This window comes from Stigmatopora nigra, chromosome 8 (assembly GCF_051989575.1).
Source record: "Stigmatopora nigra isolate UIUO_SnigA chromosome 8, RoL_Snig_1.1, whole genome shotgun sequence".
Classification (NCBI taxonomy): domain Eukaryota; kingdom Metazoa; phylum Chordata; class Actinopteri; order Syngnathiformes; family Syngnathidae; genus Stigmatopora; species Stigmatopora nigra.
In genome coordinates, this window is record NC_135515.1 from 9,036,909 (window position 1) to 9,064,101 (window position 27,193).

At 38.7% G+C, this 27,193-nt stretch overlaps 2 protein-coding genes across 5 annotated transcripts in view; one reads left to right on the top strand and one right to left on the bottom strand.

Annotated features, from left to right (window-relative positions):
* The window catches only part of LOC144200491 (uncharacterized), a 41,363-nt gene continuing 14,170 nt past the window's right edge, over window positions 1-27,193 (bottom strand). For 2 of the 4 annotated variants that reach the window (XR_013327122.1, XR_013327120.1), the window contains exons 4-7: window positions 18,026-18,111; window positions 6,164-6,269; window positions 2,145-2,225; window positions 1-1,376 (exon numbers count right to left, since the gene is read on the bottom strand). Coding sequence is in view for 1 of the 4 variants with exons in the window: in XM_077722696.1 (XP_077578822.1) it covers window positions 1,371-1,376; window positions 2,145-2,225; window positions 18,026-18,111 (173 nt within the window). In the remaining 3 variants the exon portion in view is untranslated. The remainder of the gene's footprint in view (window positions 1,377-2,144; window positions 2,226-6,163; window positions 6,270-18,025; window positions 18,112-27,193) is intronic. The other 2 variants (XR_013327121.1, XM_077722696.1) reach the window with 1 other exon arrangement.
* On the top strand, window positions 9-26,891 carry gjd1b (gap junction protein delta 1b). Its single transcript, XM_077722695.1, has 3 exons — window positions 9-655; window positions 825-1,005; window positions 20,057-26,891. Exons 2-3 carry the CDS (start codon window positions 935-937, stop codon window positions 20,904-20,906), a joined length of 921 nt encoding a protein of 306 aa, XP_077578821.1. The 5' UTR covers window positions 9-655; window positions 825-934; the 3' UTR covers window positions 20,907-26,891.

Below are 27,193 nucleotides of genomic sequence, written 5' to 3' on the forward strand. Positions count from 1 at the left end.
GAGCAGCGAGATGAATCCTTTCTGTAATCCTCTAGACACACGCTCGGTCTGGCTGCCTACTATCTGTGAGAGCAAGAGAGCGTGAGAGGCAGGTGGAGACAACATACAGTGTAACCAAGTGAGAAGGAGAAAATGATGAGGTGAAGAGAAGGAAGGAGGGTTTGCCTCTTCTTAGGTGACAACACACAAAGAGAACCAGTGAGTTGGTTGAGGAGGAGAGGAGAAACCAGCAAAGCGACTCTCGCTCGACTTCCAGCGGAGAGGGCAGAAGCGGCGGCGGAGGAGGAGGAGAACGTCGGCGGAAGGGAGCAGGAGGGCGATGCTCTTCTTCAACGCTGCTTGAACCACGAGAAGGGGGAAAAGGAGGAGAAGGGCTCACTCGAGCTTGGACCAGAGCAAAAGACAATGAAGAGGATGGGAGAGAGATGCACGTCTCTTTTCATTCAGGCTCTTGTGAGCGTGTGGACATGACCCCGGTGTTGTGAGAAGCTGCTCTCGTTGAGTGTATGGAGGAAGAGCGTTAGTGTTTGGGAGATGGAAACACGCTGGCACTAATTGGGGAAGCGACTTGAGAGCCGTCAGGAGACTGAGTGTGTGTGCTTGCCGCAAACAGGTGCCCCTCGAAGTCGAGCGTGAAGACCCTCGTGGACAGCAGGTAAGAATGGCGGATACACATCGTTTCTTAATCCAGTCATTCATTAAAAAAAACAGTACTAAAATCAATTCAGGTTATTAATGCCTTCATTCTAAGGTCAATATAAGGCTATAAGACACTTTCAGAATCCCAACATCATCTTCAAGTGCTCTCTCTTTCTTATTTTTAGCCTCTAGCGGACGTGATAAAGGGAAGGAAAGACCATCACTGTTGCCTGGGCAAAGGTCGAGGGTCAGCCTTATCGTCCCGTTCCCCAGTGGATGCCTCCAAAGTGCAACCATGGGAGAATGGACCATCCTGGAGCGCCTCTTGGAGGCTGCCGTGCAGCAGCACTCTACCATGATAGGAAGGTGAGTCCATACACACAAAGTCATATTGGCACTAGCGTGTAACGCTTTCAATTGCAAGCCTACTTGTTGCATGTCCTAGGCGGGAATCCAGTCCCGCTTCCCTGTTAAGTGATTCCTGGTCCAGAGGGGCTGTTGGCAGAGCCAGGGGGGGCTTTAGCTTCTTTAATCCCCCTGAGTGACACGATGGAAGATTTAGGCAAACAGGAGAGACACTATTAGCCCACGCAGAGGCTTTGGCTATCGCGACTAGATGGGCGGCGTGAGGACATCTCGCTTGTAGAGTCCACGGCCTTCATTCACATTCTCTGCTCTCGTCATCCTCCTCCTTTGCACAGTTGTCCCCGTTTTCCAGTCACTTGATTATGTCATTTCTAAATATAAATAAAAACGAGTCGCTTGAGTAGGGTCAGGCTAGTTATGATTTATGCATTCGTCTACATGATGCGATGTCTTGTTTTCTACTTTGAATAACTCGTTCTTGCAGGCCACAGAAGGGGAAATTATTCATGAGTGCTTTAGCCCCACAGGCACATCCGCTCAGTAGTCAGTATACTAAAACACGATTTTACAACTAGTCAGGGACTTAAGAGTATTCCTGACTTTGGGGTTTTCTCGGGACATATTGCTTTAAGAAAAAAAAATGCAGCCTCATCATGTATTTAGTGCGAGCGTGTATTAATTAGCACTTTAAATGAGCCCCTCGTCGCAAAAAGTGTACCGACTCAACCTGTTTAGAGCAAATGTTGAATTATTAAGTGATTACATGCAGGGCGTTTTATGAATTAAACGATGGGTGGAAGATGAGTATTCTCCTCAAAGTGCAAAATGTTCTCATCAAATAGGCACACATGTTGTATGATGTAACCCCTGGTTTACATCCCATTAACATATTTGATTATTTTAATTATTCTCCTGCGGCTTGGTGGATGAGTGGCTAGCGAGTTGGCCTCACAGCTCTGGGGGGTCCTGGGTTTGAATTCAGGTCGGTTCACCTGTGTGGAGTTTGAATGTTCTCTCCTGGGCTTTCGTGGGTTTTCTCCAGGTACTCCGTTTTTTTCCCACATTCCAAAAACATGCATGGTAGGCTGATTGGAGACTCTAAATTGCCCCTAGGTATGAGTGTGTGTGTGAATACTTACCCGTCTCCTCATGAGCTGCGAATAGCTGGCCACCGATTCAGGGTGTGGCCCCAAGTCAGCTAGGATAGGCTTCAGCACCCCCTGCGAAGATAAAGCGGTTGAGAAAATGAGATGAGAAGGAAACGTCATTTGACAACAGATTAGTTGCCTTTAAATTTGCTTTTGAGTGTGAAGTTGTTGAACTTCCTGCAAGAGGGGCTGAAAGACTGAGTTTTAAGGCAGGAGTTGTTAAAAAGCAAATTTCAAAAGAAAAAGAGAGAGTGAAAGGTCGAGTTGACACAGTGATGGAGAAAGAGATAGGTGAGGGCAAAGGGAGCACTTATTCACAGACTAGCAGACAGACACATGGCTACTCTCTGCGGGGCGTTGGGAAATAGCCAAGAGGACTGTCTCGTCACGAGATGGTGCGATGTGTGTGTCGTGACCTCAGCGGGGCGCCGAGGACATCCACAGGCAAAATTCCGGACATAATCTTCTGCGGTTTATTTTTGTCGCCCAGACAGCTGGGATGTTACGTTGAAGAAGAGTGGAAAACTGTATTGAGAATAATGTGAATGGAAAATACGTATTGTCCTTTCAAATCTATTCTCCACGTTTATTTATTTTTTTAACTATAGGGTATTATATTTTTACAAGATATAGTTTCTGAGAAAAATGATGTCCACATCATAAGTGGACGCCAGGCCCCTTTAGTCCAAAATTTAACACTGTAGTCTTTGACAACCATAAATGTGATGGCCACAAATGTGGACACCAGGTCCTAGGAGATTAAATATCCCTTTTGCTGCATCTGGCTGATGAAAACCATTTAATGTCATCCATCAGTGATAATTTTGCTCCCTGAACCTTAAAAACAAGATACTCTGATTTTACCCAATTCATTGGTCAATGAAGATGGTGGTGTGCAGAAACACTTTTTAGGAAGGTGGCGTCATGTCTCTCTTCATATCATCCAAGGCAACACCACGTATCATGCACTATATAACACGTCCTAATAGGAGAAAACTGTGTAGAGAGTGTACATGTGTCTTGTGACTTCATCACACTGCTGTATATAACATGAGCTTCAATGTGTTGTATTTACTTAAGCTGAAATTGGTTTCTCCTCATGGTTTTCTTGAGCGTGTGTTCCTGTGAGTCTGTGTGTAAGAGAGAGAGGAGAGTGTGTATTGTGTATTCACCTGTAACCCATGATTTATGTCTGCCATTACTGGCTGTGGTCCAGAAGTAAATCGACTTCCACGGGACCATGTGACAAACACTGGGACTTTGTTCTAGTCGGTACACAGAGCCATTGCAGATACTAATCGTTCTGGGCCTAACCGCTGTCAACACATTACTCACAATGTCTCTGTAGTCTTGCTCCCACTGGCCCAAGTCTCATTTGCCAGCAACTATATTGCTCAATGTAGTACTGCTAAGTATACAAAAGTGTCCTTCCACTCAACTGATATTGATTTTCACTAATGGTACAGGAAGTGGGACTTAATAGAAGATGTGACACTCAATAAAATTGTCTTTGGGCTTGTCCATTTACCTGCCAAATACTCAGGGGTCACGGCAAGTACAGAATATGAGGTGAATAAATGATGCACTTGGAATATAAAGAAATCATATAAGGGTGACAAGTTACCTCCATTTTACATCATAAGGCCAGAAAACACAATACAAACTGTACACTAATATTATATTTTAAAAAATATAACGATGAAATCTTTATAACTTCCAGCATTGTTTCACATTTGTTTCCGTAAATGGAAAAATATAATGTATAACGTATAAACTACATTTTTTAACATCTCTCAGTATTTTAAAAGTACATTTTGAGAATAAACATAGCTATATTTTTGTTTTCCAAAAGGCCTAACTAATTTTAATGTTAACAAATACTATACATGTTGAAATAACATGATTTGAGGGGAAAAATGAATAGTTAACTTTGTCAACAATCAGGCGTGAGTTACTCAAGTTGATCATAATTGGATTGGCTGCTTGTCAATTCTTCATTATATTCCCATTTGGGATAATGTAATCATCATCAAGTCAAGATATAGGGAAAGGCTACATCTAAATTTTGAAGTAAAAGTACTTTTTCTGGGACAATAATGATATCCAGATTGAATTCTAGGAACCAAAATCAACATTTAATAATGTCCATTATGAAGCAGGAGTTTGAGGACATGAAAGAGAAATGCTGATGACAGAAGTCTATTTGTGTCTTCTTTTTTTTTTGGTCCACTTTTGTTCAGTTGATCAAAAGTGTGTCTGTCCTTTCTGCCTTTCTTCCCATAAGATGCTTTTTTAGTTTTTTCTATCATGTCATGCACTTACGCTTTCGGCAATTTTGATATGACTGAATGAAATGGGCTTCGTCACTCAGGTAAAATCATCCATCTAGGAAAGCACGTGTGCATTTGTGTGTGTGTGCTTAGGTCGCATGTCCTCTTTTAGCAGTACTCTGCCACACCAACCTAAACCAATATTAATCAGCGGGAGGTGTTTACATGTGCCTGTGTGCCTGTGTGTGTGTGTGTGTGTTGTGTGTGTGTGTGTGTGTGTTTGTGGACGGACGCAGCTGTTGTCACATGACCTTTAGATCATTACATGCTTTTGTTCAGCAAATCCCTCCGAAGCACTCATAACATCCGTGCAGGTGATGGATGATTATGTTTGGATGGCAGGAAGCTGATCTGGATAATGTGTGAAGAGAAACGGTGAAAAGGAAAGGCAAGGTAGCAGGAATAGGCTGTCGCCATGGCTTTGCTCTTGTCCAATTCCCTCGAGTAGTAGTTATAAAGAATTGACACTTAAAGCAGACCAAGTGAGACCCTCGCCTCTTGTTCTTCTCATCCCTGACTGTTTTTCTGCTTTCACATGTCCACCATCCATATATAACAACCCTTAGGGAGCCATGGGATGTAATGTCACTGCCTTTACTGTGCTGCTGTAACAAGCTGGTTATTAAAATGACCGAATGTGTTCCACAGGGGAATTATGAATCATTGGTGGAAGGGCACTTGTACTGTATCTACTACGCCATTAGTGTATTTCCTACAATAGTTGAGTTCCCACTACTACTGGTCATTTGCTAAATTAAATTCTGGAATGAAAAACTACGAATAGAAATGCCTGAATTTCGATAAAAAAAGCAATCAAGAAAGATGTCTTGCTTTCAAATGTGGAGGTTTTTCCAGACATTTCGATATTATTTATTTATGTATCACACGACAAGAGGTACCTAGTACTATCGTCCTCATTATTAATTTCGATATACAAGAGGTTTTGGACAACAATCTTTCTTCATTAAAATCTTACAGTACAAGATATAATGAGAATTATGGGACTTTTCTGGAAGAAAAAACACAATGGGTTTCTATGCTTGCCATCTACTTTCAGAGTTTGTTGAATGATGAAGATAAAAATCTATATTTATTATGTAGGGATTTGGAGTGACATGTTGTATAATTGTTCATATGCTACATGAACAAATGTTATCCATTTTGTTATTATTATTATTTATAGTATGTTTGTTTTCTGATGAAATAAACCATTTGTACGACTTAGTATGCTGTATTCCTGATTATTTTGTAGTTTTTTTTATTTACAAAGGCGACATTTATTGTAGTTGTGCTGAAATAAATGTTGTATAGAGACTGTGCTTTTTAAAAAATAGGCAGCCTTTGATAAAATAATGAAGCACAAAATCCAACTCAGAGACACAAGAGTCCAAAAATAGAGTACTACTTTAGTCTTATCTATGTCTGTCTTTTTCAATATCTCTAACATCTTCGGTTCAGATACAGAATGCTAAAGTCAGAGTTCTCTTGGTGATGACGCGAATGATGGATTAATCAATGCAAATTTCGACTGGTCGCTATAGGAAAAGCATTATACGGGATTGCAGTTTTTATAGAAGGGATAAGAACACCCGAACACATGAACTTTTGTTATAGTGTTATTATAGTATGTGCATAGAAGAGATGAATGAATAGAGACAAAAGCAAGCGGTCAAAGTTTACCTTCCAAGAGAAGCTTTCTCCTTGAGGATGACTTAGCAAGGCTTATAGGTTTAGAATTAAGACCTACCAGGTCATTGTTTTGGTAATACTCAGACGTTAGGTCAACCTATGAATGAATACAGAGGTAGAAATTTAAAAAATATGATATGGTTGAGTTGCTATATAAAAGGCATGTAGAACTATTTAATTATAGAATAAATTACTTCCGTAGGATATAATTTTGCGATGGTTCTATTCAAATTCAGTGGACAAAAGACACTTGAATAGTATAGTAGTACTTCTTTCCCCTACTCAACACATTTCCTGGGGTATTGAATACATCTTTATCTGTATACTCTCCAAATCAGGCGACCAGGACTCTGCTTTGTGCCTTTCTTGACTAATGAGTGGAGTTATATTTAGGAAACGATGGTTTAAGACTTAAACAAATTCTGTTCACATTGGATATCAAGATGATGAATCAGCTTGCTAAATTTTCAAACGATAAATTGCTATTTGCAGACACCACCATGAAAAACAATTCATATTGAACTGGTTGACTATTGGCTAACTTCTTTGTCCCTAAGAAGATAGCAAAACTCTAAACAAGGCTTATAATGAAAACTTCTATTTTTCAATACAAAGTTGGGCTATGATATGCATGTTGCAATACACTAAAGAAACGAGCAAGTAAAAATGATCTATTCCACCCATATATATCATTTTAGAAATATATATTGAGGATTCTTACAACTGTGTGTACGTATGTTTCATACTACAAATGTACAATTCAACTTTATAAAGGGTCGATGGTTAGATCCCAGGTTATTCCTCACTGAGTGCAGTTTGCATGTTCCCCCCAGGCTTGCGTGGCTTTTCTAAGGGTACTCCGGTTTCCTCCCACATTCCAAAAGCATGCATTTTAAGCTGGTAGTACACTCTAAATTGCTTTTGGCTGGTTAAGGATGCCCACGCCTGGTGCACACTGGATAGACTCCAGTGACCCCCGCAACTTTTTGTGGGGATAAATGGTTGATGCATGAATGAATTATGTGGGTAAGCTAGAGCACATCTCACTTTGTGTGTGGCAATATCATCAGAGAAAGTATCAACTTCTACACAGTGTGATTGAGTCAACATGACCAAAAAGTGGCGAGTACGCCCTTAAGACCTTTCGCTCTACGAAAACAAAGACAATCTCAGCCAGGACCAATAAACTCAAATGAGCCACCCGCTTCTCTGCACCCCCTGTCCCCTAACTTCCCCCCTGTGTTACTCACACAACCAGATGGTCATCCAAATATACAAGTGATGCTGTCGTGCACGTACGCAAAGTAACAGCGTGGTTACTATATTTACTCATTTCTCGGGGGCAAATGTGGATGAAGACATTCTCTCTCTCTCTCTCTCTCTCTCTCTCTCTCTCTGTCGCTCTCTCTCTCTTTCTCTCTCATTCACACTCAACACACACACACACCCCAATATATCTTCACAACAATACACACCAATTCCCATTAGCAAGCTTCATTTAAGCAGCAAAGTTGCAAGAGTGTGTTTTGACTGTGGGCAATATGTTAAATTATCACTCCTGGCCAATTATGGAATGCATTTTGATCCAACACTGCTTTAATGAGACATCGTATATGTTTTGGTTTCCAAAAGTTAGGTTGAATAGTTTGATATATTTTTAATTGGATATGTTGTGGTAGGTTGGAGATGTTGGGCTATTTAATACTGAGTATTTTAATGAATCATGTAATTGAACATGATTCAATTTAAATTGCCTATCACTTGCCATACATTTTTTTTCAAGAAAATAGTGTAATGATCTAAACACAGCTATGGAAATGTAATATCTGGCGGTTTGGTGCAAAAGGCTAAAGCGCTATAATGTGTGCATACATTAGCAAACCAGAATCTTGAAAAAAATAAATAAAATAAAAGTAATTTCCCAAAAAGGCACAGAAATAAAAATCAATTGCTTTTGGTACACAAGGCGCCATTTTCCATCCCAACGCATACCTCACACGGTCTACCTTTTCTAATCTGTACATACATACGTTGTAGTTTGCTTGATGCTTTATATAGATGTGTCCAAATTAAAAAAGTAAAAAAAAAAAATCATTAATCTTTTAGAGCTAAGTGCTGCTGGGAGATGAAGATACTTGCTTTTGGGATGAACGTTTGTGTCACAGAGGCTCTCGGCTGATTTGAGTTGGACTTTGGCACAGGAAAGCCACAGTGGGTGGGTGGGGAGTTGGCATGAAGGCAACACTCCTTACTCGGGATTGTCCAAAACCCACAGTTTTTAATCTGGATTACGCCCATCATTTCTCTCTGTGTTTCCCTCCATCGACTCCCTCCCTCCCCCTCCCCCTACCTCCCTTTGCCTCGCAGGCTTTTGCTCTTCTTCTTTACTGCTGCTCTTTCGCCTGCTCTAACATTAATTTGGACCTTACAGGCAGAACCAAAGAACCCAAAGGCTTTTATGTTTCCATGGTGACATATCATGTCATGTCTTGTGCTCGTCACGTGTGCCATTGATCTACAGTGAATGAGCTCTCAGAAGCAGATTTAGCAAGTCTATTTTAGGTGGCCATGTTTCTATTTTTACTCTGACTTGATCCCATCCTAATCTGTTGCCAAGGTAACAGCAACAATTTTTATCTTAACGGCGACCCTGGCGTACAGCGTTATCAAATATTCTTTACAATAAAAAATACGGCTCTTCCCTCCATTTGCTATTACATTAAGTGGAACTATAGACATCACATAAAATTACTCCAAATTGTCAATTTATTTCTTCTGATTTCTAATTTCTTACTTCAATGTGTTATGATCTATAATGGTAATATAGATGTTACTGTTATATATTTAGATTATGGACAAAAGAATAAAAAGATGTTCTTCAGACAGTTATACATAACATATTTAAATGTGTAAGTGTGTCATAAGTGACCATCTTATTAATAATAATCAGCAGCAATTTTGGAATTTCTTTCAATTATTTAAGAAAAATGAAAGAGGATTTGATTGTGTGTGGAGTTAATCATTAGGTAGTTGCTATGTTTGTCCCTTATTCACAATGGATTGAAAAGGCTTTTTGTCTGACTAGTTTGTAGTGGAATTAGTCACATTTTTTTAAGACTCCTCTAATTCATTTTGGTTTTAGGACTGTCAAAATCCCAAACCCAGAAGATGATTATGCAAACATTTAATCTTACACTACACTTAAGTTAAAAAATGATTTATTTTCATTCTGCTTTTAGAAATAAAAGTTAAAACCTGTTAAAATATTTTTTGGTGTTATTCTTTAGCCTGTAATGTGACATCTCCATTCATTTCAACGTGATTTTTGTCATTCGAATTAAGATTATGAATGGATTTTGACAAAATCCCAATGTGTGTTTCAAACAGCTTTCATAACTTTGATTTAGCTCAGATGCACAACAATTAAATTTCAAGCAGACATTTTTAAAAAAAAATCACTTTGAATTACATTAGATTGTAGAAGTGTGTATGCTGTATTGTCTGTAATTATATTTTTTAAATTATGTTTATAATTATCTATAATTTGTTTTAAATGTATTTATTTATCATGCCAGACATTGTGTGCAATGCTAAAATAAGTATATCAGGTTGTATGGAATTTAGCTTTATCATCCTCTGAGGGGATCGGGTGAAATTGTCAATGCCAGACACAATCGGCTTTGTGACGTCCTGCAACATCTGGGTGAAGTTGTTTTTCTGTGATTAAAACGTATTTTTTTGTCACGTGGAGGAAAATAAAGAGGGTGCTCTTACATTGTAAGATTGTAAAAAAACGATGTTTTGGGACAAAGTACACTAGGTTCTTCTATACATTTAGTTGTAAAGCATGCATGCGTGTCTGTGTGGATGCATGTTAGGATGAAGGTGGCCATGCAGGACAAAAGTCTGCCAGCAGGAGAGGGAGCAGCCACCTCACTCCTTCTGTCACTGGCCTCAAGCCCTGGAACATCCCTGTGGGCTTATGCATGTGTGTGTATGCTGGAATATAGCTTGAATCGGATGACCTGATGTCAACTATGAGCTATTGATAAACCACAGCAAAGGCATTCCCGGAGAAAATCTACAATGTGCATAAGTAAATGTTTTTTTTCTGTAAATAACACAAAAAAATACATTTTAGCTATGATCTGTTCTGGTGTAAATCATAACTGCACTGACCGACAATTACAACAGAGGATTTGTCAGTTACATTGTTTATAATTATTCCAGATCACCAAATTTCTCCATTTAAAATGTTTATATTGACTGCAAAATCTTCCAGATGTACAAATTACATCATTCTTTTAGTCTCTGTCCAATCAAAAATCAGTCTTTATATTTTGCCATGTAAAGCTATGTTTACTCTATGTTCCCAATGGCAGTCCTTTTTTCAGACTACAGTGGAATAAAACTGCTGGGTAAGTTAATCATGAGAAAGCGTGAGGGTTGTTGGGTTGCCCATGTTTATATTGTCAAAACATTTATCATGGCAGTCATGGTCAAGATTAGAAAGCTAGCCAGCCGTAGTAAAATAATGCATCCCCAATGACATCTGACAGTACATAATAAGGCGTAACAGAAGTTGGAAGCGAACTGTAGATGGATGAAAACATACCATATTCATCCCCTGGCATGTCAATTTCCGCGTGGCAGGGCGGTTTTTAATGCGCTCTGTCAAATGTGGGAGAGAGAGAGCATTAAAAATCCCAGCACACGAGCGCCATGTCTGAATGTATGTGCGGAAGAGGCTCGCTTGTATGCCATGTTTTGGTATGAAAGGTGGATTAATGAATGCCCCGCCGCTAAAGCCGATTCTGCAAAGGCAGTGGAACTTCATTCGACCCGTCTTAATCACGCTACTATCAAGCAATCTTGAATCCTACAAAAAGAATTGCTAAAGCCTCACTGATTGCCAAATTGGTCTCTCAGAAGATAACTTTTAACTCAGCATGATCATATTTATATCATTTGAACGGTTCCTCAAGGCAAAAAACTTGTTTTTATCATTTTTTATGAGCCAACCATGCCTATAAGTAACATGTTATACCCTCCATTTACACTAGAAAATAACCAATGTTTTTTTTTCTTATCTGAACATTTTAACATGTCACAAACACATTCACGCTATGAGCAATTTTGTTAACCATGATGTGTTTTATTGAAATATTTTTCTCCCTTCCAAGTATTATGTAATCTAAATTTTTTGTAGCTATTAATTGTGCTATGTGGTTTTCTGACTAGTCACATATGTTTGCAAAATGTTGAGTCTCTCCTGTCTGCCATTGGTGCTGATTGCTTGGTCATGCATGGGACCATCTTTTAGACATAGCCCCCCCCCCCCCCCCCCGCTCCCCTTCTCTGATAAGTATGTTGCTCCCCTCCTCCTCAAGAGAAGTATAATAGCTAATGTGATGCTTAGAATTTGCCAACATGCTGTTTTAATCCTGTGATTTTTTATAATGTCAATGTGACAAGGCAAAGAAGTGTGCTTTCTCTCATTTGACACTTTTCAAGGATGACATGCTTCATCAGAAATGTTCACAATTTATTTTTGGAAACAACCCTCCTCTCAACATGATCTTCTATGTTTCTGCACAAGACATTTCAAAGAGGAATGCTTTCGAAACAAGAGCTCTTTGGAGCGGGGGACTGATAAACAGACTGTCGCTTAAAGATAATGAATGCTATTCTTACTGCCATTCCCTTCATGGATGTGCAGTCTAAGTTTGCACGCCAAGAAAAGTCACCTGTGACCTCTGGTACAAACAGAACGGGTAGAAGTTCCAGTGTCATTACAAGTCCAGACCTTGCAGAACCTTCTCACATGAGTATGAGGATTCTTAGGGACAGATCGCTTTGGGCCTCAAATAACATTTCGTGTAAAAATGAATACTGTAATCCACTTTATAGTGGCATCACATTTGGATGTTTTTGCCATTAATAATATCCTAAAAGTAGGACTCAAGCAACTCTTTTAACAACAAAGGATTTATGCTAACTGCTGGACTATATATTTCCATTGCCATTTTACAAAAAACACTAATGGAACTTTCCTCTAATTTACGCAAAAAAAAAACCCTCCAAAAAATGCAAAATAAGCCAAGTATGTGCTTTTAGAGGATGATTAATTGGATTGGGTGTACTGGGGGTTGTTAAAAAGACCTATTTCCCATTTCCTACCATTTCAGATGACCGTGTTGCCAAGGCAATTTTCGACAAAATCTATAGTTTCCACAAATCATCTTAAAGTAATATTGTTGCTTGAATGTGCTTAACAATGATTATATATGCGGTGTGCAGTGTGAAAACAAGGGGGGTCACCCATTATTCACTTTCTGACCACATCATTTTTCACTAGGGATATACCATTTACTATAAGCGTAATATTTCCTGTTTGTCAATACACAGTAACGCAGTAAAAGTTAAGACCCAAGAACCTGCGCCAAACTTCCTCGACAGGCAGTAATCTGAGCTCACGTAATAACACCATTTTTGAAGTTGGACGTCGTAAGCTCCAAGTATGTCGAGCTTCCCGACTGTCTATCAGCTACACTTGGCTCCAAACAAATCGTCATGCGGCTCCCCAAGTGTACAATGTTTAAACAATTCATTTGAATTTAATTAATTCTAAGAAGACAAAGCAGTTTGATGCGGGCAATTTCACAAAAGAACCAATCAGAAGCAAAAAGAGTACGAATGGCAAAATGGGGAGAGGACATTGGGTTTGTATGGCAAAGGAGGATTAGCAGAGGAAAAAAAGCAGGTATTGATGGAGGTTAAAGGTGGGAATCTAAGACGGATTAATAAGTCCACCTACACTGAAAAGCTTTTACACCAAGAGCTGCCATCTGAGGAAAATCTCTGACTATAAATTCAATTCTCTCACGAAATGAGCATCATTATCTTTAAGTTGCCTCATTTTTAAGTTCCCAGCAAGCTTTCCAAATAAATTATGTATGACGTGAAAGCAGGGCAATGGGGCCTATTTTCCCCTTCGAAATCTTCAAAGTAATTTCTAGTACATCGCTGTCAAGCATCAATGTGTGGCTGGTCCAATAGAATCTCAGTAAAAATCAAGCAGTTTGAGTTTACTTTACTGGTCGGCAGCACTCTTTTCTCTCAACTCAGTTCCTTACCGCACATCGACTGTTACCTTGGTAACTAGCAGAAGGAAGTTGAGAGAAGAGGGGCTTGAAGGGAGGAGGAGGGGGGCTGGTTTGCGATAGGGTTTCTGGGTAAGGTACCTCATCTGCTCTTCTTCCCTTTTCATCTCCACAGCCGCATCTCCTTATCTCTCATTGCCATTGACTCCCTCTACTTTGCCCCAATTCTGATTCTTTTCCCACATTATTGTACTGTCCTCTGTTCAATACACATTTCAATTCTATCCTTTATACCCAGGCAAATGATTTGTAGCAAAACGGATTAAAATTGTAAAATCAAGGCATGCTATTTACTACACTACAACCATAAAATTACCATTATTAGACATTTTTTGGTATCATTCAGCGCTACTAACAATATTAAACCTCCAGTATCTTTTAAATGATTATCTTTGGTGTAAACGCCTATTAAAACAGGTTAAAGGTTGATTTCCAAAGGCAGAATTTTACTCAAATAAACTTTCACTTTGACTTTCTGAACCCTGTTTAAAATGAAGAAAAACATGAATATACAGTCGCATGACAGATAGCCGACGGCAAGGCTTCTTTTGCGAGATGTGTTGCTGCAATGTTTTTGCATAATCTCCAACGCCTTTGTGGTCACACAGGCAAAATATTATTCAAAAAGAGAACAACAAATAGCGTCTGCTGGGAGCAAAGGGTTTGGAATATAATCATTTGAATACAAATATGCGTGTATAGAGCGACGAAGTGTAACTGTTTCTACATTTTTCCCCCCTCTTAATTCCATGTGTGCAAATGCATTTCCACAACATAAACACGGATCATTTACTAAATTCTATTTGTTAAGTTTCCGCTCCTGCTGAGTATTGCTTGTATTCAGAGGGAGTTTAAAAGTCTCCTGAGAAAATCCCTTCAACTCTCTTTTGACTTTTTAGAGAAACGGGTGACTGGGTAAGCAAGAGTTATGATCTAAAGCTATTTGAGGGCATTAAAATAAAATAAAAAAATAAAAAGCTAATGCAAGAATCCTCCCTTGGCCCAGTCACAGATTACATCCAGTGGGTTTGCGTGTGGAAAGTATTATATAATTCATTCTCTGTGATGAGATTTTCTTCCATTGCTGGTTTCCTTACTACCCCCCCTCGATCTTTCACATTCTGTCCTGGCATTGGCAGGTTTCTGTTTTAATTTAAGGAGAAGATGTTTCAGCCTCCTTGGATTTTTTTTTGGGTGACTTTATAATCTTTTTATCCCTGTCTGGAACTACTTCACCCTAAAACGCAATTTGATGTCCTTTTCCCTTGAAATAGTTTACATTCGCTCTCTCTAGATCAGGCTACATTATTCGGGCAACACTGGACAAATGCTTACGATGACATACTAAATATATGTTTTTGTGCGTGCAGATCTTAGTGCTCTCACTGTGGTATTGTGAATAATCTCAACTGTAAGCTTCTTAACACATGACAAGGGCACACATGCTTTCCCCCCTACATACATTTTGTTTAACTTAATTATTATGCATCTATTATACACATAGACTTGCTAGTTCGTCACAGGTGGGGAAAATGTAAAAGACCCAACCCCTAACCCCTGATATAAGCACTTCCACTTTAGGGGTCATGAGTGGTCTGTGGTTTTGATGAGAGACGCATGTCATGAGCTGGAAAGGATTATCTCGGCCCTGTGAATCCACATCTGTGCCATACAAGACTAAAAAAAAGTGACTGTGATTGGTAGATTCCCCTTCACACTACTAAATGCAATCCAACTGTTATCTGGCGCTGCCTCAGGTGCATTGGCCAGTGCCTCACCCTGGATTCATGTTTAAATAAACTGTAATCCTGTATTTCTCCTACCGACTACACTAGACACACAAAAATCACAGAAGCATCTATCTATCTTTCATAGACTGTTATATGCTTTTGATTTTTTCCTCTATTCTGTCTTGTGACACACTAAAACAACAAATTGACCCATTTTTGCATGAACTACACAATTCCGTGGTTTAACTATATAGGTCACTTTCTTATTATGGTCAATCAACATAACTCAACAGATTGTTTTCAGTTTACGGACTATTTGCGTGCTTTTGTTGGCAGGCAAGGATAAACATTATCCTGAGTGGAAAAGAAAAATAACTGAAATTAGTCACAAGCACGATATATTTTCCTTGGCATAATTATATTAAGATGAAAAAGAGCAACTAGATAGTTCAAGATCAGCACACAAATTCAAGCTACACATAGAAAACAAACAAGTCACTGCTTTTTTTCCCCTGGCAACCACACCTGCATGTCACTATAGTCATGTTCTGTCTATGACTGCAATTTTTTGAATGAGGCCCCACTGCCAGGAACAGTTCCAGCATCGGTGTCAGAGCTGAGGTCACATACTTCTACTTGATAAATGATTAATAATATGACTTTTCTCTTGTATATATCTCTTCTCCCTTGTACGTACAGATGCAAGAGAGCCAGTTACAGTATGCACGACATGAAGTGCTCACATTTGCCTCTCCTCTCTTACTCAGTCACTCATTCTCCCTTAGATACATTCAACATTAATAGATTAGTAGGCTCTATTTTCCTAGATTGCACTCAAGGGTAAGAAGCAAAACATATTGATTTTAAAACCTCACAGATCTGTAGCAGCAATTTTGTAAATTAGTGCATCCTATGTGTGTATTTTTATCTAAATTGCCGTTTAGATCACATTGAGGGTGTTGGTCAATTTGTAATGCATTTTTAAAAAGTGATAGTTTGCATTGTTGTGGGTTTAAACATAGACATCTCCATTTGCTGCTTATAAAGCATTTCCCACAATCCCTTGTGTACTCGCATTCAATGCTGGGGATTTTTTTGTTTGGAAAAGGATGCAGCAAATCAATCTGTGAGTATTGTGATTGCATGCACTTGACTGATGTGGCAACATAAAACTCAAAGCCAATATCCGCAAAATGCTGGAACAGCAGAACAGTTTGTGAAATATGTCCCAAAATGTGGATACACAGATCCATTGTGTTTATTATGCAGACCTAACAAAAGAAAATTTAATAGCACTGCTTTGTAACTGAATGTTTTAGTCATAGTTAAGATGCACAATATTACTCTATATTAAGTACATTATTTTACTACTACTTAATAATGAATGAAGAAGTACATTAGATACATTAGTAAACACTACAATTCTCAATACACAATTTGAACGCTGAATGGACAATTTCATGCTTCTGCATCTATGTGAATGTGATTTGTTGAACGCCTGTTCCTGTTATACATTTTTGCGTGAATAAATTTAAATTGCAGACATAATCCTGACCTCTCTTCACAGAACACCTTTGGTATGAATTAGAGCAGAAACATAGAACAGGGCCATCTCATCCAACATCAGTATGTACCCTCACAAATTCCTTCTAAAAGAATGATCAAACAGTTCACATAAACACATATCTAAAGCTTGAAACTTCCTAGAATAGTTGAAGCTGTTATAGCTGCAAGGACAGTCTGATGTCAAACTAACAACTATGGATTAGGAGGAAAGGGACCTCAATAAATTCATAACTGGGTCAAGGCAGGTAAGCAAATATGTACTTGGCAATATTGTATTGTATTGAGTATTCAATATAATGCATGTTTTATTTAGAAATGGGATCCTTTGGAAAAGAAAAAGCTGACCTCGGCCCTATGCTTTAAATCTTCAATTTTTCTCGATATTCCGACATTTTATGAGGTGGATATTCAATTTTAAATGCACTTTTTTCCATAGCTGCGTACATTATACTAGTTGTGATCATCTAATTGCGGTAACGTGACTGAGTGAATAAACCCTCTTGCTTCTGTTTATAGGGATCCATATTTTGATGGTTTCAATGAACCTATCAAACAATGCATTGAGTACTCAATACATTAATGTATCAATTGTATTCACCTCAAAACTCCTGTGACTTTAGATGCACTCAATTACTTTTCAGTGGGAACATATTGGATAGTTCCTTTGAACCTTGTCAGATAAATCGTGTTGAGTGCTTTAGTCACTGACTTTTGATAGCTTTCGGAAAAAGTGAGCAAAAATGATGGACGTAAAACAAATTATGGAGTCGCGCAGTGACATAACCACAAAGGAGAACGTTTTGATGGGTAGCAAATTATGACAGAACACGGGCACATATCCTTCCTGCCTAATCTCCCAAAGACTATTTCTCTTTACGCAACTCAAAAGTGACTTCGCTTTTCTTGGCTTTTAACTAATGTCTGTTGTCTACACGCATGCACCACATTGCCCCTTAGAGGCCAATATGCGCCAGGCAAAGCCACCGCATTAAACAAGGCGCACATAATAGACGGAAAAAGAACAAGTAAGGGTCATGGGTTACTCCCATAATTAAGAATATAAGTGATGTTAATCTATATACCAGGACATGTCAATTAAACAACTTTACAACCCAATGCCTGCATATAAATCTTAATATGTCACAGTCCATTGACTTGCATGCACACAATACTCATAAATTCATGACTAATGTAATGAGGTCAAGTTTGATAGGGCTATTTAATGCAGTGCACTTTAAATCACATTGAGTAATGAGAGCACTCCATCATAACGTTATCCACAAGATTCTCATTAAAATAAATGGCGGTGATTAGTGTGAGTTGATCTTATGTGGACTTGAACTTTAAGGCAACAATCAATCAACTCAAGCATGCAGGTCTGTTTTTAGACTTACCGTACACGTGGAGCAAAACAGCCAACAATCACATACGAGTAGTAGACAGCAAAGAGATTGCTTTCGACTTGCTTTTTGTCTTCCATCTGAAAAATAAATGAGGATGACATGAACACAGGAAAGTCATTTAATGGAGGAAACATGAGTAGAGAGGATTAAAATCTAGCATTTGGCTCCTAATTTGAATGTTTTCATGTGTAACATTAAGCATGTACACATACAATTATGGCAAGTGAGCACAACATGCTCATTTATACAAAGATAGCAAATATTCTTTTCATTTTAAACTGTCCTGAGAATGTAAATGCCGTGTTAGATATATAGTTTCAGTGATAATCATATATACAGTGACAAGTAAAATATCCTATTCATTCGACACATCCACAAAGAATGTTGTCAACAAACCTGCTAAATATGAGTGGAAAAAAATTGCACCCCTGCAAACCTTGTGAGGATAAACGGTACATAAAATAAATGAATATCTCAAGAAATATACGTATTATTATAAACCACATCCTGCACTCATCTCATGTTTCCTTTCTCCATTTTACAATAGTCATTGCACTACCCCTTTTTCTCCCTTTCTGCTTAATTTTGGGCAAGTGATTTTGAAGATAACACTGACAGCTGCCCTCAAAACAAAAGAACAAAAAAAGCATAGATGACTCATGGGATTGCCCATGCATACACATTTTGTTTTATCCCAATGATGAATCCAATTTTTCTTCCCTGGTTTTCTTCAGGGTGAACTATAGCCAAGGAGTGACAGTATGTCGCGTTTTATCATGGCTAAAGTGCTTCCCATTTTCTTTACCGCTGGCTTTTCTGCACTCCTTCTAGTGGATGCGCAAATCCTTCTAAGTCCCTGTCCCATCGCCCCTGATTGCTTGACCTTTATCCTGAGTTTGTTTGTTTTGTTCTGTATTTATCCCATTCATATGCATGCAACATTATTTCTGAGCGAGTTTACCCCAAAATTGTTTCGACAAAGCTGTTGGAGAGGAGGTGACAAGTTATTTAAAACATTTCCTCCAATTATAGATGAAAAATAAAGGAGAAACCACATTGAATGCTTCGCCATTCTCCCTACAAAAGACAAAATAAACATGAAAGTAACAGTGGCTTCCCTGCAATTGGCCGGCAACCAATTCAGGGTGTCCCCCGCCTACTGCCCACAGTTGGCTGGGATCGGCTCCAGTACCCCCTGCGACACTATAAGCGGTATGGAAAATGAATTAATGAAATCATCAGTGGCATATTGACAGCATTGGCTACTCACATTGCAGCAGGATTGTTACTGTAACTGAATTTAGTCAATGTTTATAGATCACACTTATGTTGCCTCCACACAAGACACCCTATATTGTTATTTTGTGTTAAATAATGGAGAAAAAAAAATCAACCTTCTGGTTGTATGTTAGCTGGTATTATTGGGTGTAAAATCAACACTGTCACTATGAGATCTGTAGCTATAATTTTTCCTAAAGTTGAAATAAGATGGCTTCATAATTGGTAGACGTATGAATGACTCTTTAACCGATTTTACACCGAGTTACCGGTACAGGTCCGGTTACTTGCAAATGTTACCATAGATAACTTGACGTTGTTGCCGTAACTTATTTTCGCAGAGCCCATTCATCATATGTTTAAAGTATTTAGAAAATACACAAATGTACCAAGTTTATTCTGAATTCGGGAGCCACAAGGCCCATTGCTAGAGGATATGACTACTATAGCCTAGTAAGCCTTCTACATGTGCTCCAAAATGGAAAATGGAGCAAGTAAGTAATCTGCTGCTGCTTACCACGGTTGTAATGAGTACATGGTGGTTTGCTACTCGCTTAAATACTTTAAAAAAATCAACACTGCTGTATTGTAAATTCTCTGAAAGCCTACAACACTGTTTTCTCTAATGTTTTTTTTAAATTATTTTCTATTGCTCCTGTTATTATTTCCCTATTAGATAGCTAAAACCCAGACAGTTGATGTGCAAAAGACTGATTTTCTTCTGTTTTCCCCCTTTGGTTTTAGGATCCTGCTGACGGTGGTTGTGATCTTTCGCATTCTGATCGTGGCAATCGTAGGCGAGACGGTGTATGAGGACGAGCAGACCATGTTCATATGTAACACCCTACAGCCGGGTTGCAACCAAGCATGCTATGACAAGGCTTTTCCTATTTCTCACATACGCTACTGGGTATTCCAGATCATACTGGTATGCACGCCAAGCCTCTGCTTCATTACCTACTCGGTCCACCAGTCAGCCAAACAGAAAGACCGTCGCTACTCTTTTCTCTATCCCATAATGGAGCGGGACTACGGCGGCAGAGACGGAGCCCGGAAGCTCCGCAACATTAACGGAATTTTAGTCCAACATGGCGCCGATGGCGGCGGAGGCAAAGAAGAACCCGATTGCCTTGAAGTGAAGGAGATCCCTAACGCCCCGCGAGGCCTGACGCACGGAAAGAGCTCTAAAGTACGTCGACAGGAAGGGATCTCTCGTTTTTACATCATCCAAGTGGTGTTCCGAAACGCACTGGAGATTGGATTTTTGGCGGGCCAGTACTTCCTCTATGGTTTCAGCGTGCCTGGAATTTTTGAATGTGACCGCTACCCATGTCTGAAGGAGGTGGAGTGCTACGTGTCACGGCCCACAGAGAAAACTGTTTTCCTGGTTTTTATGTTCGCAGTGAGCGGTATTTGCGTGGTGCTCAACCTGGCCGAGCTCAACCATCTGGGATGGCGCAAGATTAAAGCGGCCATCAGGGGCGTCCAAGCCCGGAGGAAATCCATTTGTGAGATCAGGAAGAAAGACATGGCACATCTGTCCCAACCGCCCAACCTGGGGCGTACACAGTCCAGTGAGTCAGCCTATGTCTGAGGATGAAGAGTAGCATAGAGGAAGAGAAGTAGGGTGAATGTGCAAGTGTGAAAATGAAGTAATTATGATTTTAGTGAAAGATACTTCAAGGGTCAAACCGGGTGAATTACTTCATGTGATGAAAAGAACGATGACCGGGTGTCCATCTTTGTTATTCGGTGAGCCGAGACAGAAGACTAAAAATAAAATGCATAAAAAACTGTATTTATGATGAACGCATTTTAATCTCATTTTCGAGAGATATTCAAACTGCCATTCAATTTTTTTTGTTTTTTTACTATTAACTCCTTATTCCCTTCGATGTTTCATCTAACTGGCTGAGATAAATCCTCACTGGGACGAATAAGGAGCAACCAAACGGAGCTGTTTTATGTTATCCGTGAATACGACCGCAGTTTTTTGACGCATCCTATGGTGCTTTTCTGGACTGTGTCAACTTAACTGAAAAAAAAACAAGTGGAAGGATGAGCAACAACAGCGCAAAAGAAGCAACCAACGGAAGACCTGGAAAAAAGCAGGCACGTTTAAAACTAGGTGAGGGATATCCCTCACATTTGGGGAAAACGTCATGGAGAAGGAAGAGAGTCAAAACGACTCGGTCATTTATATCGTTCCCTCCTGCGGCTGAAAGTGAAGCCGAGCGAGAAATAGAGCTGCTTCTGATCATCGTCACCCTCATCCCAGCCAAAGCCAAGCAAAGAAGAGCGATGGTGTTTATGTTTTGACTTTTGGCAAAATTTTCTTTTAACACAAACATAGCTTGTACCATGAGCACATTTTTCCCCCCACTCCTCTTCCCTATCTATTGCTCGCTCCTACACCAGAGTTGGCAGCTATGTAGGAGCCCGAGGGGGGCTTCAGATGACAGTAATGACCCTCGTTGCTCTCCTTCTACGTAGATGCTGGAGAGGAACTAATGAACACATGGAGGTGGCGTGTAAATGTTTGTCTCTCCACAAGCACAAACCAAACATTCCTCCAAGCAGCATTCCAGCGTGCTGATGGTGGAAAGGAGATCCGGCGAATGAGGATGGGTTGGAAAAGGGAACAACGGGAAAGCTGAGGACTTCAAATGAATTCTATTAATTACAGTCTATCACAATGTGTTCTAATTTTCATTTTAAGAACGCAATGGTGCCATCATTGAGAGAACAATTTATCGTGGAAAAGCTGAAGTATACGGCGCGGGTGATCCATTTTAGAATATATTCAAATAGATTTATTTATCTGTGTGGGTGGGATTTTTTGAGAAATCACTTTCTTTTCCAAATGTATGATGTGTAAATGTTTGTTTGTTCTTATTTTTTGTCTATTGTTTTTTCACTATTGAAACTGTCGGCATCAGGGGGGGAGGGATTTTGAGCTTTGTTTGTCGACTTCATGAGGATGTGCAACTCATTTTGTTATATGCAATACTTTATTTCTTTTATAGAAGTTATTTGTTGGCATTTAAAATGCAAACGTCAAACTTAACGTGCTTGTTTTTCCATAGGAAGCCTTGATTTGCATTTTCAAAATCAGCTGCACAGCTTAAAAAGGTAACTAGAAGGCCTGTGAGCCATGTGAAAAAGGCATGTTGACATGATACAATGTTGTTGAATGCTCAAGCTCTGTAAACCAATACGTTGTGGTTTGTTTCCAGAGTTTTTATCTCCTGCGTGGATTTCAGCATGCATGCAATGTAAGAGACTAGAAAAAGAGAACGATGAAAGCTTTGGAGAAAGAAAAAAAAACACGTTTGAAAATGTTGCACCTTGATTTAAAACAGACAAGTGGGAGAGTGGTAGACTGAAGGAATTTTTGATTGAGAAATGACAGTATATGGAGAGGTATGGCGGGTAGGTGAGAGCTTCTTCATTCAAAAGTTTTCTGCAGGCTTGCATGGTTTTTCGCCATTGCTTGCTTATTCCCACATTCCAAAACCTGCACTTTAGCTCAATTGACATACAATACAAATTACACATAGGAATGAATGTAGGTATGGATATTTGTTTGCCTCTAAAGCCCCCCTGTCACTTGGTTAACTAAAGCTTTGAAACAAGACATAGAGGTTTCAGTTGTAAGTCTTTATCATGCATTATAGCATATTTAAAATAAAATTGCAAAAAGACATCTATAGTACAGTATCTGACTACTCTATTTCTCAGGAGGAGGCCTCGTGTAGTGGCGCAATCTTGATTTTTTTGGGGGGGCTGGACCTTAATGTTAAAACTCAGCACACAAGAATATTGCCTGGTGCTTTGTGATATTTATTTTATGTAAAAATTGTAGAAATATTTTATCAGGTGGTGATTTCTAACAAAAGACCACATGTAAGATATCTTGAATATATTTCTTTCAAACTCCTGGTACAATTAGCATTTTATTTATTATGTAATCTAATCATTTACATTTCTAATAATCTATACCAAGTGAAATAATCATATTCAAAAGAAACCAACCCAGAAATCAAACAAAACATTGACTTCACTTGTACAAGTAAGTGATGATGTGTACTGTGGACACGTAGTAGTAGAAATGTTTTCTTTCAATGACTCTACTATGTTTTTTGGAGTTCCTTCTTCGTCGTGTCAAATTTGAATAATAGGACTAAAACATCTCCAAATGTCTCATTTATATGTTAATTTGCATACCCTGGAATGAGTGTTGCTAAAAACCAAAGAAAAATCAAAACACGCACATAGTTTGTCCCTCATTGGAGCGGTATCATGTAAAATGGCAAGTGTGCAGCCTTATTAGACTAAGATTGAGCATCCCCTGTTACGAGTCTCTACAAGCCGAATTTAAGACTTTTCAGTACTTTTTTAAGACCATATGATTATACAATTTAAGACCCATTTTGATACTAGCAAAATGTGTGTGTTTTCTCCAGATATTTTGGATTCCTCCCACATTTCCAAAACAGGTCGGGTCAGTTGGTTGAACACCTTAAATTACCCATAGGTATGAGTGAGCGTGAATGGTTGTCCAATTCTTTGTGCCCTGCGATTGGCTGGCCACCAATTGAGGGTATAATAATGTCAGTACATATACAATTCATTTTAAATGCAACAGAAATCAACACCCATCGTCCAACATCCATTAAACTCCAGACTGCGCGCTTAGAGCTATTGTTACACCGTGAAATATGTGTCATAACGCAACATGGCATCCTCATGTGAACAAGCACAAGCTCCAGTCGGCCTTGTAGCGACAAGAACAAAAGATGATGCCGACAAAATCCCCATCAAATCTCTCGTCTCTACTCCCACCTACTGTCATAAGCTCTCTGATTCTTCCAGGTGATTATCCCCGGATTTAGACCTCCCCAAGCCCCCCCCAAGCATCTTCGGGATTGATGTGTCCCACTGTATACGCGCTGGGCAGATACACAGACACGACAGTCCAGAATGCCGAATAATAGACTTTGCGTCTTGGCTTCCTCCTCAGTTAGAGCTTGCTTGCACTTGCAGAAAAAGGCTTACCACTGACCTTGAGTCTTAAGGCCAAGCCAATGTCCTGTACTCTTCGCTGCGCCTACCACAGTCCCTACCCACAACTGATCTCATCTCCACAACACGGGTCAGTGCTGGTGTAAGGCCTATTTTTAGATGATGGCGGACACACACATTGAATTTCAGTATGGCTTTCTGACATCCTATCATTGTTTGGCCGCACTGGGAAAATATGTCAAACACTCAAATTGCAGGCAATCGACTCCAAATCCCAAAACAGGCAAATTTTCTTCCAACAATCCACTACTCTCCACAGTCTACTTTTCTACTTATCAATGTGAAATTATGCAACTTTTTTTTTGTTCTCATTTGCTTGTCTTTTTATGACTTGTGGGTTCATTTTGTTGTCTGTTGCTCTTTTTTTGTGTGGTAACATGTCAAAAAAAGGAATGTTTTTTTTTTCTATGTAAAAGATCAAAAGATACAAATATTATCAAGAGGAGAGGGCCCTAAAAAGCTAAAAAAAATATATTGCCTCCCTTGCCAAAGTGATATGCAAAATTTAATTAGTTTTTTTAAACTGCATGTGTAATGGATAGATTAAGCATGTTTCTGTTTTCTTCCAATAACTTTGAAATACTTTTTTTAAAGCAAAGCTTTTGCGTCTCAATGCCAAGTGTGTATATAAATGACCAAGGTATTCAGACAGTACAGAGATACACAATACCAATTCAGTGATTGTAGCTAAAAAGATTCCCCAAAGGTTTTGATAATCCCAATTTGAGGATGCATAAGAAAATACCTTTAAATATATTTGAAGAGGTTCTGCTTTACAAAGCCAATAGATCCAGCAAAACACAGGGTAAAGAGGATCATGGTTATGCAAACCAGACCCAAACATTCCAGAGTTTGGATCCCAGCACAAATATTTCATTAAGATACAGTTTTTAAATATCTAAATGTTGGAACAGCTACATTTCCTGTGGGTTTATTTAGGAATTTTGTTTCAGTCTGACACACTCAGGAAATAAAGATTAAATCACTTTTATAGAAAATATCAAGTAATTTTCCTTTGCCATTTTTGGAGTGTAGTAAAGATAATGAAAAAAAAGATTGATTGAGGGTCTACTGGTGCTACTGAGGTTAGACTTGACCAAAACACAGACATCAATGTAGGCCCAATCATATTTTCCCGTTTACACAAACAAATCAGGTGTCCTTTTCCTCGACTGTTAATAATTCCAATACAAAAACTTGACCTATTTTATACTATACTAATCAACAATCAGAATCCTCAGGAAATCAGCATTTGTCATTAATACAAAGGTGCAATCAGCTAACACATTACTCCACATCCAAAAAAAAATCTAAAGTTGTGTTTTCACCAAGCAATTCAGAATTTTTCTATCATCAAAATGTGTAACCATTTTTTTAAATTTCCTCCCATTTAGGTATAAAATCTCAAGTTCAAAGCTTGACATGCAGCAGTGTCTAATAATTAGTGAACAGAATAAATTCACTATTTACAAACACACTTGTTCCTTTTATCATTAAAAAAAGCGCCAATTCCAAGAATAATAAACGTAGAAAACTGTCCATTGTTGTCCTTGTTCTGCTATTTTTTTTTTTTAAAACTGTAATTACACACGCAGGTTGGATGTGTCACCGTATTGTTATTTAGTTTTTTTTTTTACTAACAAAGGCTTATTGTCACAAGCAGAACTAAACTGAACTGGTTGGTGAAAATGTGACTAATTTAACCTCCATAATTACATTGGCAGTTTCAAAGGAGCTCTTCTAGAATTCAAGGGCTTTTATACTGAATTCAAATTTAATAAAGCCATAGTTTTACACAAAATACATTCCAGTTTTGAAGTAAAATAGATGGTTAGTTGAGATTTTATTACCAGAAAAGGGAAAGCGTCATTTAAAAATAGTATCATTTCAAATGTAGGTCAGATTAGATTCATTTTAGTGTTCAAAGCTCACTAATCTTTTAGGATAACAATGGTGATTACTTCTTAAATACAGTGAGTGGGAGATTCAGGCACAATGGAATTAATTGAAAACCCTTATAATACTCTCATTTAAGATGTCTATGTATAAAAGTGAGGAAATGAAGCATTTCTCTCAACCGCATATTCCAAATGCACTACTATGAGCTTGGACCGCCATTTTTCACAATTATGCATGCACGCACACGATAGAAGTGGCTTCTCCTACAGTGATAGGTTTAATTATCGCCACTTTGGCCAATATTTGGCATCACATAGGTTTTATAAGACAAATACATGGTGAAAAAATAAATCTAGCCCTTGAAATGTGAGCATAGTTTTTGTGACCATAGTCTACAACACCTTTTACAAACTTCAATTAAAAGCTGTGACCTTAAATCAAATATATAAAAACACAACTTTTGTGCTCTTTGTGAAAATCTCCTGGACTGTAGATTCTAAACTGTACTGTACCTGAACAACCTTAAAGGTTTACTGTATATTTCTGACTGATGTTCTGTATGTAAAGACTGAATTAAACCTTGAATGTTACATTATACTTGTTGTTGTGTCTCATTCATGACTGTTGTGGATGTATATCTGTTTCATTTTATGTCTGTATGTAAACGTATGTACGTGCCTATACGTATTTGGGATATATATCAAGGTAAAAATCTATATATCTGTCAAAAGGACACTTTTTGTATTCTCCTCTTGTAGCCAAGTGAAGCAATGTTTAGAGCTTTTGCCCATTATATTTTATATACATGTACATCTCAATTGAGTAGGTGTCATTTAAACCTCTCAACAGGATTAAACGCTTTACACTATGCATTGCACTGATGTGACCAGAGGATTT